The sequence below is a fragment of the Myotis davidii genome, unplaced genomic scaffold, assembly GCF_000327345.1.
Source record: "Myotis davidii unplaced genomic scaffold, ASM32734v1 scaffold419, whole genome shotgun sequence".
In the NCBI taxonomy this organism is placed as follows: Eukaryota; Metazoa; Chordata; class Mammalia; order Chiroptera; family Vespertilionidae; genus Myotis; species Myotis davidii.
The window spans coordinates 1986197-2004578 of record NW_006294998.1 but is presented as its reverse complement, the minus strand read 5'-3'; the positions used below and the strand labels follow the sequence as shown (position 1 = coordinate 2004578).

Sequence of the window (18382 nt, the reverse complement as noted above, 5' to 3'; positions counted from 1 at the left end):
GCCATTGGGAATAAAATAGATCTGAATTTTGGACACTGTACAATCAAGCACCTGACAGTGCTGGCACACAGTAGGTGTTTCACAGATATACTAGTATTAATTGCATCAATAGAGAAATAAAGAAAAGGAAAAAGAATGAAGGCAGCGAGGGCGGGAATCTGTCATTTTATTTCAGAACCACCTTCCTGCTAAGTCCCATTCATTTCTTCATTTATTCATGCTGCTCATTTTTAAATATATATTTTTATTGATTTTGGAGATAAAGGGAGAGGGAGAGAAAGACAGAAACATCAATGATGAGAGAGAACCATTAATTGGCTGCCTCCTATAGGACCCCCGAGCCCGCAACCCAGGCATGTGCCCTGACTGGGAATTGAACCAGGACCTCATGGTTCATAGGTCTATGCTTAACCACTGAGCAATGCTAGCCGGGCACATGCAGTTCATTTAATTACATCTATTGAGTATCTGCTCTAGGTGCTAGAGAAAAGGGAAAATAAACAAGTCTCCTCAACACTGCCAGCCTAAGGCTACCAGTTCTCTTATCATTGGATTTTTGACCAGATAAGTCTCAGTGTTGGGAATAGCATTATTCCTTTATCCTTCCACATAATGCTCTTCCAGGGAATAATTTTAAATATTATCCACCTCTGTAAACCAAATAAGAATAATGTATTTCATGCTAAATATAAATATAATATAGTCAAATATTCACTATATCCTTGTGCCTTTGACTATGTGTACAAACACACATACTTTAAACTAGTTTCACAGTAGCTGTACACTTTGCAGTAGCTAATATCTGTTAGTGTGAAGGAGGAAAATCCATTAATTATATTCTCATCCTTAATTCACCTGCTTTTAAAAGATATTTAATTTTGGCCGAAACCGATTTGGCTCAGTGGATAGAGCATCGGCCTGCAGACTGAAAGGTCCCAGGTTCGATTCCGGTCAAGGGCATGTACCTGGGTTGCGGCTGATCGATGTTTCTCTCTCATCGATGTTTCTGACTCGCTATCTCTCTCCCTTCCTCTCTGTAAAAAATCAATAAAATATATTTTTTTAAAAAGATATTTAATTTTGAACACATTCCTATGTTTCATTAAAAATAGGAATACATTTTTATTAAATTCCTAAATCTAGTATTTCAACCCAAGAGGACAAGCTTGTCAATCTTTCAGGTACTTACAATCAAAACATGAAAAGTTAATTAGCTAAGAGAATGAAATCATTAATAAAGATGTTAAATCCTTCCTGTGCTAAATATTATTTATCACTCAGACTTTTGTAATAATGTATATTTTTAATTTTTATAGAAAACTTGAAACTGCCAGAATAAAAACTTAGTATCTACCACATAGTTTAAAAATATTTGAGCTACTTGAAGATGAAGAAATACGAAAAGGTATATCTCAAAAGAAATATATAATTTCTTAACCTTATCTTACCAGTTTAAAAAAAAATGCTTCCAATAGTGTTCTCCCAAGTGGTCCTTCATTTTATTTTTGAAAGTGATGCTGAAAATTTATAGTGTTAAATTTTAAAAACTAAACTATTATCTTATTGAAGTGGAGATTTAAAAACTTGAAAGCTGGATGAGAGTTGCTTTTTCACAGCAGGTTACATATTCTCTGTCAACTTCCAGTATTTCTTCATAAGTCACACCATACTTTAGTGTAGAAATAAATAAAACCTTTGCCAGGAATATTTTCAAAATATTTTTAAAGCAGTCAATCCCAACGCATAGTAAAACAGATGAAGAGCAACAAACTTTCACGTTTAGCAGGCTGTTCTACTTTAATCATGAGCAGTCAGCCCCTGAGAATGAAGAACACTTCTCTGCACTGTGACAAAGTCCCTCTGCAAACAGCACCACTTTCTCATGAACAGCAGCAGACACAGGGGTATCAGCTTGTGCCTGTTATCTTACAAAACACTGCATGCTGCGTGAATGACTACCCTTACGATTGAGTAAATTCCCAAGTCATAATTATGGGTCCTTCCAAAACAAATTTTTGTTTTGTTGTTCTGTTTATTTTAAGAAAATATGACTTAAAAAAAACACCACACCAACAAATTTCTTAAAAGAAAAAAATGGAAGAGTTGTCGCAGCAGGCTAATGCCAACCCCACTGGTATATATCATCCAGTGCTGAATCCCAGATTGAATGTGGACTGTACACAGGATAACTTTGTGTCCTCGCCCACCAGCTGCCAGCACTGTTTCCTCTCTCCCCTAAAAAATCCCTTCATCTCACAAAAATATGGGGCTCACTAAATCTATAGATCCAAGTGATTATCCCCATCAGCAAAATCTGAAGGGTTGCTTCAAAAATGTATTTCCATGGGCATCCATAAGATCCATGACAGAAGAGACCATACTGTATCGCAGTCCTAAGTCTTTCATAACCCAGAATACCACTAAAAAAACACACAACACAACAGAAAACAGTTTATTGCTGAAGTAGAAAACATAAATGAAATACTTAAAAATCAAAATACCCAAAATGTAGCAAATCTACTTAAATCATTTGAGAAGTGAACTGATTTCCCCATTAAATTTTTCTCAGTTAGACTTGTTTCCCAATAAAATGTGCTTGGATTCTTTCTTCTTAGAAAAGTAATGACTTTGAATTGTTTCCAGATATTTGATTGCACAGAAAATAGATGGAAGGCATTTTACTTATTGATAAAGTAGCCCCTGCTCAGTTATCAAAGAGTAAATGTGATTTCTAAAATTACTTTTAGCATATATATTTAAACTTGTTTGAATGAAAATAAGCCTAAAATTATTATTCTGTTCATTAAATTAAAAACAGATATTCTTCTTGTAAAAGAATTTGTTCCAGTAAAATTAGACTTTAGGCAATTTTTTTTTAAGTTTGTCTTGCCTTCTCATAATTCTCAAATAAAACTCAGCATTCCACAAAGGGAGAAAACAATATTTGATTATAACAAATCACATTTAAGAAAGTCCCTCCCATTTTCATTTTTATGATTAATATTTAAATAAATACCAAAACTCAACCTCTTGAATCCAGCACATACAAATTCTTAAAGAGAAAAAAAAATTAAACTTACATAAAATTACCTGCCACTCTGGTAGACAGAGATGACCCCATATATTTCTAGTATTTAGGTAGTTATCACCAAACTTACAGCAATATCAACAAAATCTTTCAGCAGCTTAAACCTATCTCAAAAGTGTAAACAAGTAATCAGGGCTTGTATTTTTCCCAATCTTTTGAACTCAATTTTCTCTATCTTAATCAATTTATCCAAGAATATGTAAAAAGTTTGCTACAATATCTTTCAAGACAGAAGAAATATTCCACCAATATTGAATTAATGCCTAAGTGTTAAGACTATTGGCACTATCTTGCACCTAGATAGTTAACACTGTTATCCAAAAAAAATTAGGTTTGCTTTGTAGTGATTCTCTTCAGTCATATAGTCTTACTGGAGGGATTTAGGTTTCATATTAAAAGAGAAGAAATCATAATTAAGCTCCCTGTTCAAAAATCTTTAAAGACGCTCTCAAACCCAAGTTAATGATTTTTTTAATTCTTTAAAATTTATTTTTCAATTACAGTTGTCACACATTATATTAGTTTCAGGTGTACAACCAGTGATTAAACATTTAATACCTTATGAAGTGAACACCTGATAAGTCTAGTACCCAATGTACACTATAGACAATTATTACATTACTAGAGGACTGGTGCATGGGGGTCCCTTGGCCTGACCTGCTGGGGTCGGGTTGAAACCAGCTCTCCAACAGACCCAAAGGGGTCCCAGATTGTGAGAGGGTGCAGGCCAGGCCGAGGGACCCCACCAGCATACAATCAGGGCTGGGGAGGGACAGGCCAACTGGGGGGGACCATGGGAGGGCTCCAGGGAATGTCCAGCCCATCTGGTCCAGTCCCGATCGGCCGGACCCCAGCAGCAAGCTAACCTACCAGTCCGAGCATCAGCCCCCTAGTGGTCAGTGCACGTCATAGCAACTGGTCTAACGGTCTACTGTCTGCCCTGTGGTGGTCAGTGCATGTCATTGCGGGTGGTTATTAGCATATTATGCTTTGAATAGTTGAATGGATGACTGGATGACTGGACACTTAGCATATTAGGCTTTTATTATATAGGTTTTGTAAATATATTTTATTGATTTCAGAGAGGAAGGGAGAGGGAGAGAGAGATAGAAACATCAATGATGAGAGAGAATCATTAATTGCCTGCTTTCTGCATGCCCCCTACTGGGGATTGAGCCCGCAACCCGAGCATGTGCCCTTGACCGGAATCAAACCAGGGCCCCTTCAGTCTGCAGGCCAACACTCTATCCACTGAGCTAGGGTCCTTCCATTGATTTTAAAGCCATTGACCAGGAACACACTGACTTGGCAAGGATGGCAGAATTGCTTAAAATTTGCCAGCCCAACCATATGTCTTACTTTCATGTGCCAGCCATTTTATTTCTCTGGCTTCCCTGATCTCAGAGAAATGTTGTTTCCCCAGATAAGGATTTTTCCCTGAAGTTAGGAAGGGGATAAAACCCTTTAACTAAGTGCCAGGTGGGTAGTTAAACACTTTAACTACAAACAATCATGCTTAAGCTACATAATCTTTACTCCCTGGAATAGCGATAAGAAACACTCTAACCTTTGCAATAGAAATTGACAGGATTAAAATCAACTGGTATAAATACAGATGTAACAAGACAATAACCACCAGAACTTCACTGGAGATCCAGACCGGAACTTGGCTGGAGATCTTGGCTAGAGATCCTGGCTAGGCTGCTGATCAACTGAACGCTGTCTCCGTGTCATTCCTTCTTCGCTGACTCCGTCCACACCTTTGGGGACCCCTGGACCCGCTGGGGTTGGACCCCAGCAGATATAATGTGCATGACCAAAGAGCACAGGAACGGGGAGGGAAAGGAGATGTGTAAGAGCAAAGGCTTTGTGTGCTATTGAAATTAAATTGGTATTAGCCCAAACTAGATTCTTAAAGTTCAAATGTTGACTGTAATCTGCAGGGCAACCACTAAAAAATAACACTAACAAAGAAAAAGGAAAGAAATGACAAGGTAATTAAAATAGAACACTAGAAAATATCCATTTAATACAAAAGAATGCAGTATAGAGGGAGAAAAAAAAGACATAAGAGGTAGAAAATAAAAACAAAATGGCAAACAAATGCTACCTTATTAATGTTTTGGAATGTTAGTCTTTTTCTCTTTTTTGTTATTAATCAAAAGAAATGAAAATTAAAACAGCAATGAAATATCTGAGCACCGTCAGAATGGCTGCATTTGAGGAAGACTGACAATAACAAGTGCTGTCAAAGATATGGAGCAAAAAGTTTCTCATACATTGCTAGTAAGAATATAAATTTGTACAATTACATTGTAAATATGTTTGTCGGCATCTATTAATGCTAAAAACATATTATATACACATATATGTACACACACACACACACACACACACATATATATATTCTACTCCCTATGCTTTACTTACATCTCATGACCATTTTAATAACTGGCAATTTGTACTTCTTGATCCCTTTCACCTTTTCACATATTACCCAACCCCCTTACCATCTGGCGACCATTAACTTGTTCTCTGTATCTATGACTTTATTTTTGTTTTTCTTTTTCATTTATTTTGTTCATTATATGCCACATATAAGTAAATCATATGGTATTTATCTTTCTCTGTCTGACTTACTTCACTTAGCATAATACTCTCTAGGTCCATCTATGCTGTACCAAATAGTAAGATTTCATTCTGTTTTACAGCTAGTATTCATCTTCTTTATCCAATTGTCTATTGATGGGCACTTGGGTAGCTTCCATATCTTGGTTATCTATAACAATAAAAGCATAATATGCTAATTAGACCGGACATCTTCTGGACGAAGCCAGGGCTGCGAAGGCCGAGGCAAGCCACCACAGCTGCAAGGGCTGAGCCCCTTGCACCAATTTCATGCACCAGGCCTCTAGTTGTAAATAATGCTGTAATGAACACAGGGGTGCATATATCTTTCCTAATTAGCATTTAAGATTTCTTCAGATAACTACCCAGAACTGGAATTGCTGAATCCTTTGGTAGTTCTATTTTTAAGTTTTTGAGGAACCTCCATACTATTTTCAATAGCTTTCTTTTAAGATCAGGAATAAGACAAGAATGTCCACTTTCACCACTTTTACTCAACAAAGTATTAAAAGGACTAGCCACCAAAATCAGACAAGAAAAAGAAACAAAAGGCATCCAAATTGGAAAGGAAGTACTAAACTGTCATTATTTTCAGATGACAATAATATAGAGAGAGAACCCTAAAGATTACACCAAAAATTTATTAGAACTGATAAATGAATTCAGAAAAGTAGCAGGATATGAAATTAATACTCAGAAATCAGTTGCATTTTTATATACCAATAACCAACTATTAGAAAGAGAAATAAAGAAAACAATCCCATTTATAATTGCATCAAAAATAATAAAATACCTAGGAATAAATTTAACCAATGAGGCAAAAAAAAAAAAAAAACTGTACTTGGAGAAGTGTGAAAAATGAAGAAAGAAAATAAAGACACACATAAATTGAAACATATACCATGCTCATAGACAGGAAGAATTAACATCATTAAAATGCCCATGCTACTTAAACCAATCTACAGATTCAGTGTAATCCCTATCAAAATACCAAAGGCTTTTGTTCATTGGTTTACGTTGTTCATTATAATCCACAAATGAGTGAGAGCATGTGATATTTATCTTTCTCTGATTTATTTCACTTAGCATAATGCAGATGTAGAGACAGAGAAGCATCGATCAGATGCTCAAAACTCAGAGGGAAAGCGGGGGAGGGTTGGAGGGAGGGGGCATGAGAGATCAACCAAAGGACTTATATGCATGCATATAAGCATAAGTGATGGATGTGGACAACAGGGGGTGAGGGTGAGGGCAGGATTGGGGGGATGAGTGGACATTGGGGGACTAAGGACACATTTGTAATATCTTATTCAATAAAGGGGGGGGGGGAGAGAAAAAAAATACCAAAGGCTTTTTTCACAGAACTATATCAAGTTGATGTTTTAAGTTTTTTTCCACATGAGCCCAACTCACCTTTTCAAGCATGTGATCCACCATTCCCATCTACAACTCCTTGCTCTGGCTAAACTGGTCTATTTATCTCTAAAATGTGTTTTCCATATTATACTTGCTATCATGTTCATGAGGGTAAAAATCACTACATAATTGTCTGTGTGTGTCTAGTTTAGCCAGTGCTGGGGTCCAACCCCAGCAGGTCCAGGGGTCCCCAAAGGTGTGGACGGAGTTGGCGAAGAAGGAATGACACGGAGGCAGCATTCAGTTCATCAGCATAGTTGGGTTCTCTCGCCGGGTTCTAGTAAAGATTATGTAGTTTAAGCATGATTGTTCATAGTTAAAGTGATTAATTACCCGCCTGGCACTTAGTTAAGAGGTTTTATTCCCTCCTTAACTTCAGGGGAAAATCCCTACTTGGGGAAACAACCTTTCTCGGAGAGGTGACCTTGGTTAAAACACAGCGCCAAGAAGGTGAGCAAACATATTAAGAACAGTATGCCATATATGCCAGGTCCCTTGAAACAGCAAGGATGGACCAGCTCCCGGCAAGCCAGTTCAAACCACAAATCTTTGCTTAAAAAGCATATCAATATGCTTTCCTCCAACAACTGTACATGATTAAATCCCATAATAGAAATAAGGTTGTTTGTTTTCTAACATATCTAAAAGAACCACTAAATTAATAATACCTTAAAATCTGACATTTTATAATTTCTACAAAAAAATCATCAATTAATCATGAACTAAATTTTATCTTGATTTATGTATTCATTTCATTTAATATATAGTATAATTTTAAAAATTAATCAGCTTTGTGATTTAGTTTTGTATATAAACATAGCACAAATTATTTAGATCGATATTAATATACTTATTAAAAAGAAATCCTAACAGAAGTTATATTTTGCATTGAACAAAAGCAATAAATTTATTTGAAAAACAGTGTAATATAAATATTTTCATTCCAATCATATACTGAATAGCTAATGCATTATAAGAGGAAAAATAAATTAAGCTATTTTATTATAGTAATAAGGGATTTTATAGAGGAGATGACTAAAATAAGGAAAAGATCATCTATTTTGTAATGTGCCTTGTAATTTCATAACCCATTAATTTTATATATAAACATATTGTTTGAATTAAGGTTGAGTTCTGATCTTAGCTGAACATTAAACATCTAATTAATAGTTCCTATTTTACTATTTATCAGACTTGTTTGCACATTGATATATCATACTGGTATTCTTTTGAAAACCACATGAGGTTGCAAGGGGAAATATTAGACAAATATTTCTTCAAATCAGATTTTTAAAAACAATTACACACTTAAAGATAATGAGATTTTATGTTATCAAATATAATATAATAATTATGTCCATTCATACTGAAGTAAATCCATGGGTTGGGATATTGGGGACCTGGAAGAACCGTTGAAGGGCATATATTTCCAAGGGCCATTTCATTAACAAAACAGTTTTCCTAGTCCAACTCAAAATATATATATTGATTTGGCCTTAGAAACAATTTTTAAAGGTTCAAAAAAGTTAAAACCTCATTTATACCAAAATAATATACAAAGACAGAGAAGGAAACCCAGCTGAGTTTACCGATAAAATGACCACAGGCAGATTACATAACAAGGCTTGTCCTTAGTTTCCTAACTCGAGATAAATTTACCTTGAAAAACAGCTGTATTTCGAGATATTAGGAACTTTAATGTAGAGCTGGATGCTTGAAGCGCCTGCTGCATATCTTGGCGAGCTGCAATTTGATACGTTTCCTCCATCTTCCTGGTGCAACAGGTAAGTTTTTTGGATACACAAACCTGAAGATCAGGCCCTGGAACACATATAAGATTTTTCAGAATAATTATCTGTTCATTTAACAAACATTACATATTACATGTCAGGCATTAATGGTCAGCACAGCACTGCACATGAAGAATTTGTGTTTCTATGCGAGGAACTGATTTACCAGAGCACTTGCTGTTAAAATATTTATCTATTGTTCATGAACCTAAACATGAAACAAAATATCCTCAACCATTAACTCTTTGCTCAAATATTTTATTAACTTTTTGATCAAAGATTATGTCCACTCAATTAATTAATTAACAAATAGACTATATAATAGAAAACAAATATACTACTATGTAAGTACATAGCTAAATAGAGAAAATTTATTTTTGCTTATTTTACCCAGCTAAAATTATTTGCAATGACAATAGTATAGAGAAGTATATGGGCTAAAACAATTGTTTTTCTTGAGGAAATAAAATCAAATTATGTACATCAGATAAAGGTAAAAAATCATCACCTGATTTGTCATTTTCAACATCATGTTTGTGCTTCTTGTGAATAAGTGATTATCAGCAAACATGATATGAATCAAGACCCCCACATGGGCCCAAATCCAGCATCAAATATTCTGCTCATCACCTCGCTTGCTAGAGACAACTCCTATGACTTTGGGCGGTGAGCACACAATGCAATATACAGATGATGTATCACAGAATTGTACACTCAAAACCTATATATTTTTTTATACTCTATGCATAGGCACTTTATTTTGTTGTTGTTTGTTTGTTTGTTTTTAATCCTTTATTGTTTAAAGTATTACATATAGTATTACATATGTCTCCTTTTTCCCCCATTGACCTCTCCAGGCCACCCCCACAATCCCCGCACATGTCCTCACCCCGTGCCTGTGTCCATGGGTTATGCTCATGTGCATGCATACAAGTCCTCTGGTTGATCTCTTACCGCCCCTACACCTCGCCGTCCCTCTGAAGTTTGACGGGTCTGTTCGATGCTTCTCTGGATCTATTTATGTTCATCAGTTTATGTTGTTTATTATATTCCACAAATGAGTGAGATCATGTGATATTTATCTTTCTCCTATTTAAACCTACATAATTTTATTAACCAATGTCACCCCAATAAATTCAAAATTTTAAAAAAGCACCTTTTAGTTTTCTAAGCATATTAAGAAACTGTCTGTGAAATTATTAAACATATGTAATAGTTGTGGTTAAAAATTTGGCTAATATGATTAGCACCTCACATCCTGGATAGGGTCCCAGGGCAAGCACCGTTATACATAGCAGGTATGCTAGAGAAGGAAGGAGAAGGTACAGATGTCTAGTGGCACCTAAAAAGGATAACCCTGATGAGGCATCATGGGGAAGGTCCCAGTGCATTCCCAGGCTACCCAGGTTTTATAGAAAGCTTAGAACCATTGATTTTTACAAGGCCTAACATAATACAGTTACTCCTTTATTTTAGGGCAGGAAGAAGACTTGTGGCTCTTGATCTCTGGGGAGTTTCACATTCCCGTATTAGCACGTTATTGACTAATTTTAGACGAGCAAATATATCTTATATATACTGGTCTAAAGACACACACAGAAACATACACATAACAGCCACTTTTCAAACTATTCCTACTTTTTCACACAGAGTCGGCCTCAGAATCACATTTCCAAAAGTTAGTTCTGGGTAAGATCAAGATACCTGAAATCACTCCAGAGCACAGGGGCCATTACTACCACATTTGACACATGAGGAGATAGACACATAGAGAAGTTCTGAAAACTGCCCAATGTCACACACCTACATACTACAAAGTGGGGACCTGGTGTTTGCAGTGACCCCCAAGCTATCTTCTTCACAATCACTCTACTGGGAGGAAAGCAATAGTCCTAAATCTATAAATGGTTCATTGATAGCCCTAACTGGCCATTTTTAATTCCAGTTTTGAAAGAAGTCATTCGTTTGGTAAATTGCAAGAAAAAAAATTGCAGTTTAGGAACCATCAAAGGAGTTATATTACAAAAATAAAATAGGCTAAAATATCGAGTTATAGAGTTGCCATTGCTGTTTTCTTAAAAATATATATATATTTTATTGATTTTTTACAGAGAGGAAGGGAGAGAGAGAGAGTCAGAAACATCGATGAGAGAGAAACATTGATTAGCTGCCTCCTGCACATCTCCTACTGGGGATGTGCCCGCAACCCAGGTACATGCCCTTGACCGGAATCGAACCTGGGACCCTTCAGTCCAGGCCGATGCGCTCTATCCACTGAGCCAAACCGGCCAGGGCTTAGTTTAGCCTTTCTCCTCTTTGATTGCTTGCTAGATTTGGCCCCCTGCACATCTCCTACTGGGGATGTGCCCGCAACCCAGGTACATGCCCTTGACCGGAATCGACCCTGGGACCCTTCAGTCCGCAGGCCGATGCTCTATCCACTGAGCCAAACCGGTTTTAGCTCCATTGCTGTTCTTTTACAAAATTTAAGTGGTAGGAAGTACACTTAGAAAGATGCTACAAATCGCCCTGGCTGCTATCCTAAACACAGTGCAGGAGGGAGAACTTCATGTCTCGGCAACTCTGAGTAACCATGGGTAGCAATTTAGACAACTTAGAACAAATACATTCTTCAAGTTGATGAGAACCTGCATGGATTAATCCAGACTTTCATTTATACCCCTTGGAAACTGGAAATAAAACTAAACTCCAAAACAAATCAGGACTATAAGTCAGAGATCAGTTATGTTTAATCAGCACAACATTTTCAACAGCATCAACTCTGACATATGCTTAAGTAACTTGGAATTTGGGTTGCAGTGAATAGGGAAAAGAGTCTGCAAGGAACTAGCTCCCTTGCTTCCTGAATCAGTCCAAAAGACAGGTGAGATGAACTACACCTCCTCAGGGAAAGGATTCTATCTGACATTTTATTCTCAGCATAACCACAAAGGACATAAAAAGATGCTTGTTGACAAAGAGCCCAGGCTACAGTTCTCCTGTTGTAAAAAGAACAAGCATCATAAGAAAGCAAAGCCAGATGGAATCCAAACAGATACTACATGGTAACAAGACACGTTTTAAAAATATTTCAAAGCCTGACTTCAAAGAACATGGCACGACTAAGGATGCTATGAAACAGCAAGAGTACACAACTCAGGCTCAAAGGCAACAGTCGTGTTTCTGAACAGCAGGCATGTTTCTGAACAGTAAAATCAAACTCCACAAGAATTAAAGCACTGAAAATAAATGAAATTAAAAATAAAACAGCAGGTTCCTTGCTGAGGGGGCTCCCAACCAGAATCGTGGGAGCTTTTTTCTTTTTCTTTTTTTTTCATTTCTCACCAAGAAGCTGCAGTATTGGTTATTTTGCCTTCCTTTCTGTTAACCAGCATACGAAGCTGCCATGGCCATCTATCTGTGTGTGTTGTCTAGAAAGGTTAAAACTGGAACATTGGGAGGCATTGTGGAAAGATGGTGGTAGTGGCAGCGTAGTTTCCACTATCTCCAGATCTTCATATAGAACTAGAAAATAAATCCAGAAGAGACAACTAACTACATGCCATAATACTCCCAACGCAGACTCCGGGCAGGAGGGAGAAGAATAAAGCAGTGGGGTAATGTCTGAACAACCTGGAGACAGAAGAACCCGAAATAACCAACAGCAATTCACGGGAAAACCCAGAAGGCTAATTTGAGAATAGCAGCTGAAACCTGGAGTGTTTTTCAGTCTTGATTATTAAATGTGTGCAAAGGACCATTGATGGAAAAGAATGAATGAGCAGAAGCAATCCAGACCCCTACGAAATCTCTAAACAGATCCAGCAGGCTCCTTTCCAGGGAAGAACCCCACACAGAAAGGACAATCCTAGAAGTGGAATCAAAATTCAACAGAGGATGCATCTAAGAGACATAGATGGAAAAGGTCTAGAATGTGGGAGGGGAAATAAATTCAGAAAACTTCAGAAAACAAGCAACCATATTTTTGAATATTACACAAAAATAACAGAAGAAAAAACTATAAAGTTAGAAAAGCCACTTTGAAGCCATTCTCGATTTAAATTTTTAGGAAAAAAAACTAACCTCATATAAAATGAACAACAATAAGAGGTCAAATTTAACATCAACTTATTATAATAAAAAGAGAATAAAGAACAAAATAATATCCCCATAAAGAAAACATGTCAGAAAGACATTCCCCACCAAAAAAGATCAAAGATATAATCATACTATTTCAAAACAAGCGAAAAGATAATGACACGAAACATGAAAGAACAACATAAATCAAAATTAATAGAAAACCTAAGGTATGGAACTCAAGAAATAATTAAAGATGAAAGAAAAAGTTCTGAAATGAAGACTAAATGAGAAGAAACATAGGAGGTAATCACATGAAGGTTATGCATTAAAAAATAAAATATAGAAAATAAAAAATTATAAAAAATCAAAAGGAATGAAAGGATTTGAAAGATGGTGACAAAAAATATTGTTAACAATGTAAGCCCTGAAGAAGAAAACAGGACAAAGAGAATCTGTATTTCATGTAAGCTAAAACAGTGGTGAGAGCAATATGAAATTCAAAACAAACAATTATGCAATATTCACTTTCTTATTTTCTAAGTCTAAACTGTATCCTTGAAAATTAGGATTTTTAAGTGTGGGAGAAAGGAGATACAGGCCTAATAAAGAAGAGGTTAAGTAAAACTGTGATTTTGAATTTGAAGTATCAATATGAAATTATGAAGAAATTTACCTTCAATAAATATATATTTCCTAGCTTCATGGAAAATACCTAGAACAATGACTAACCAAGTGGCAAAGGGCATTCCACATGCCCAGATGATGGTGTTGAAATATCATTTCTCTCAAGAAGAAATCAGTGCTTCCTAGAGAAATGACACAGATAGATGGCCATGGCAGCTTCGTATGCTGGTTAACAGAAAGGAAGGCAAAATAACCAATACTTCCTAGAGAAATGCATCTAGGGAATGGATATATAAGATGACAGACCAGCTAAAACTTCGTGTACACCAGATAGCAGAGAAACTATCAAATAACTCCAGGATCATATCAAAAGCACTCAGGAGCTATGACAGTCTGCTGGGGCTGCCATTACAAAATCACAAACCAGTGGCTTAAACAAGAGAAATTTATTTTCTCACAATTCTAGAGGCAGGAAGTCCAAGATCAAGATGCTGGCAAGTTTGAGACCACTCTCCTTGTGCATATGGCTGCCTTTTCTCGTGTCCTCACATGGCACTGTCTGGTGTCTTTCTTCTTATAAAGTCACCAGTAACATTGGATTGAAGCCCATTCTCATGGCCTCATTTCACCTTAATTACCTCCATAAAGGTCCTATCTCCCAAAATAGTCAGATTGGGAGTTAGGGCTTCAATTTAGGACTTCTGTAAGGGACACAATTTAGCCCATATCAGAAAGGTTTCTACTGGCAAACATGAGACAATCTGACCTTCAATAATAATAATTGCAATGACTTGCAATCAATAAATATGCTTAAATCCAAGGGTTTTCTGTAGCTATGCTTTATTTTATAATTTTTTAAAAAGACTTTTAAAATAGGACTGCTGGTTGGTAATATGCATTCTCTTTTTGTTTCAAACATTTATTTCTCCCATAGTCAACGTACAGGATTTTTACGCTTGTAGCACATACCAGCTTCATTGATGGTTGACATAGGAAAGGGCCCTTGGTACCAAGACAATAAGATATGTTTTAGGTTTGCTAGATGCCTGTTAAATTCATAAAATATCAAATGCTCATGAGATATACCACTTTCTTTCATGATTTATTCCAGAACTTTAAGAGGACTTGATACTAAATGAGGGGTCTGATAATACCCCTTTAATGGCTGCTTGAGTTCCCTGCTCTGTAGTGGGAGCAAACTTGGTATGTCCAAGAAACAACAAGAACTCCAGCTGCAACATGGCAGTGCCGTTCACACAGAGCAGCCAGTAACTTTGCACAAAATAAAAAAATAGCTTGAAAGCTCTGGAGAGTGAACAAAAGGAGAAAGTTCCTGAGAGGGAGTGAAGCCCTACCGGTGTGGCTGGGTTGGCTGGCCATTGTCCTGTGCACCAAAAGGTTGCCAGTTTGATTCCTGGTCAGGGCACACGCCTGGGTTTTGGGCTCAATTGCTGATAGGGAGTGTGCAGGAGGCAGAGGATAGATGTCGCACTCCCACATGGACAGACATTTCTCTCTCTCTCCCCCTCCCCTCCTTTCCTCTCTTTCTAAAAATCGATTTTTAAAAAATTTGTAAATAAATAAAAGGGAGTCAATATTTGGAAGAAGAGAGAAGCATAGGATTATTTTCTCATCTGTGGCTCTTAGCCTGGGGACAGACTAAATTCCAATTTAAAAAAACTAACAGTCATTCAGGACTGAGGAACTAAAAGATATCAATCAGGCAATCACAGCTACTGGAAAGTGGTGGGGAAATACCAGGAAAGGGAGGGCCAGTGAGAGGGAACCCCAACTTCTGTGTGTAAACTGCTCAAATCTCTGCTGACTCCTGAACCACATCTCACATTGCCAGAGCAGACTGTAAGCAGCCCAGCTACTGGCAAGCTCAGGATGAAAGAACCAAACTAAAACTGCAGTGGCTGCCCAAGAGACATAGTTGACAGTTTGAGTCCAATCAAGTTCATTTTCTCCAAAGTCAAACATATTAACACTCTTTGGAGGAATATAATAGAATCCAGAGTCACCATAACATAACATTTACAGCATCCAGGAGACAATCTAAAATTACTGAACATATGAAGAATCAGTATGTGACCCATTTTCAAGAGATAAGATAATAAAGTAAGACCAACTCCAGATGCCCCAGATGTTAGAATAAACACAGAAGAGCTCTAAAGCAGCAATTGCAACTATATTCAATGAGGTAAAAGGAGCATGTGCTGAGAATAAATTATAGGAAAAGGAATCTCAGGAGACAAAGAAACTATAAAAAAACAAAATGAAAGTTGTGTAATTAAAAAATATAACATTTGAAAGAAAAATTTCAATGGATGGGCTTAGTAGTGAATAGAGATGACAGAGGGCAGATCAGAGAATGTAAAGGTAGATCAATAGAAAGTATGAAATCTGAAGAAGGGAGATAAAAATATTGAAAATCCTATACATACTAGTACATGCCTACGATTTTATGTATGCATTCATGGAGCAGTGAGCAAACAGCGCATAATATAAAATAGATATGACCAGAGTTCTGGAAAGGAGAGGGAGAGAGAGAGAGAGAGAGAGAGAGAGAGAGAGAGAGAGAATATTAAACACTCGATGAAATAAGGACTATAAATTTTCCAAATTTTATAAGTAACACAAATTACCAGATTTTAAAGGTTCACTGAACCCCAATCAAAATAAAAAGAAACAAAATCATGCCTAAGCATATTATAATCAAACTACTAAAAAACAAAGGTTAAAAAGAAAAGGCAAGAAGCCCAGTAGTTCCACCTTTTCCAAAAAGGATGGAAATACAGGAAATGAAGTCAGTTCACATAATGCTTTATAGGTCACATTTAGGAGGGACTTTATTACAATTATAATAGGGAAGAAACTTCATTTGATTTGTTTCTTAAAAGTTCACTCTAATTGCTATTTTGAGAATAAGTATTTCTGTATTGCAAATGAGAGTTAGGACTGCGATAAAAGATAAGAAGTGGTTAGATTAGATACATATTGAAGGTAGAAGGTAACTTGGAATAGATGTCTGTGATAGAATTTGGCAGGTGAGAAAGAGGCAGGAATCAAAAATAACCCTTAGATTTTTGCCTGAGAAACTGGATGTCTAAGTGGTACCATTAATAGAAAAGGAGAACACATAAGAAGGATCAGGTTTAAGGAAAAAATAGAATTCAGATTTGGAAATGAGATGTCTATTAGAAATGCAACTGAAAATGTAGAAATACTATTTGAATATGCAAGACTTAGGTCTAGGAGAGATATCCAAAGTGAAGATATTAATTTGGGAGTTTTAAATACAAAATGGTATAAATACTGAGGGTTTCAATAAGACCATTTAAGAAAAGAGTTTCGTTCATAAAAGTTAGAGGGTTTCTCAACCTCAGCACTATTGACACTGGAAGCAAAATTATTTTTTTTGTGGGGGAGCTGTCCTGTACAGGAATGTTTAGCAGTATTCCCGAACTCTACCCACTAGATCCCAGGAGCACCCTCCCCAGATGTGACAACCAAAATGTACCTAGACATTGCTAAGGGTGCCCTTTGGGCATAATCACCTCTGAGTGAGAACCATTGGCCAAGATGAAAGTATAGCCATATGAATTGGAACAGAGAAGAATCCCCTTTAAGGAGTCTGAAAAAGAAGCAATGAGCTAGAAGGATTAAAATGAGTTGGTGTGGGGGGAGGAGGTAAGAGGAAATGAATATGGTGTCCTGAAAAAGTTATAAGATGTGAGAAATCAGCTGTACTGGGCAAAGTAGCAACATTTAAGAAGCCAGTACTTTTCAAAGATCTGTACTCATATGGGCTACCATTGGATTGTTTTCTTGACTCTAACTAAATAGTGACTACATGAGCAATTACATTGCATTTGGGATCCTATTAATTATGAGAAATAATTATAAGGTCAGTTCAACTCATTGAAAGTTGAGCTAAAACCTATTTAACAATTTTAATGCCCATTATTTTCTAACTTCTGCCAACCCTGAACAGAAGGGATGCCTAATAGCCCCTAATATTGCTCTGCATCCTGGTGCTTTCCGGAACATTTGCTTTTGTGTACTTAATTGATTCTATTTAATTTTTGTTTCTCTCCCAAGACTGCAAGTTTCCACAGGAAAAAGACCACCACTGCCTGTTCCCAGTGTATTGTACATCACTGGCACAGTGCCTCGAAGAAAAGATCTTCATTGAAGTATTGGTCTCTTTCACTTTCTCCATACTTGCACATAAATATTTAGTAAGAGACTAAACAAGGCACTTTCATGGCTTAAAATTAATGAGATAGTTTTAAATATAGATCCAGAATGAGCATATTGCTGAGGACATTAAAAACTGGTTCAATAAGCCATTTGAAATAGTATTTGAGATCACTGTACTTACATTTTTGCAAATATTCCTCATATCAGTGATCCATCATTTATTGATCCATCTTTTCTTTATGGGATACAGGCACTGTCCTATAACAGTATATGTTGATGTTGCTCATTAAAATTTAAAAAAAAGGGTTTTTTTCCAAAGAGTACTAACTATTTCATGTATTATGATTTTTCCTGGTTGTGTACTCCATAAAAAAATAAGTAACATTTGGCAACCTACAGATTTAGACAAATAGGGTCAGCATAGTACTCACTGGGAGAACTGTAAAGCTACCCCTCATATACCTATGTAAGTGACAGCATTGATCCTTCAACAGACAATGTACTAGAGTTGTATTTCCAGCAATGGTTGATTAATGTTCACACAAAATCA

The 18382-nt window shown here is 36.5% G+C and overlaps 1 protein-coding gene across 1 annotated transcript in view; it reads right to left on the bottom strand.

The window, feature by feature from the left end:
• The window catches only part of GPC5 (glypican 5), a 1306619-nt gene that overhangs the window by 1264299 nt on the left and 23938 nt on the right, over positions 1 to 18382 (bottom strand). The window contains exon 2 of the mRNA XM_006769575.2: positions 8792 to 8953. Within this exon, the coding sequence (XP_006769638.1) occupies positions 8792 to 8953 (162 nt within the window). The remainder of the gene's footprint in view (positions 1 to 8791; positions 8954 to 18382) is intronic.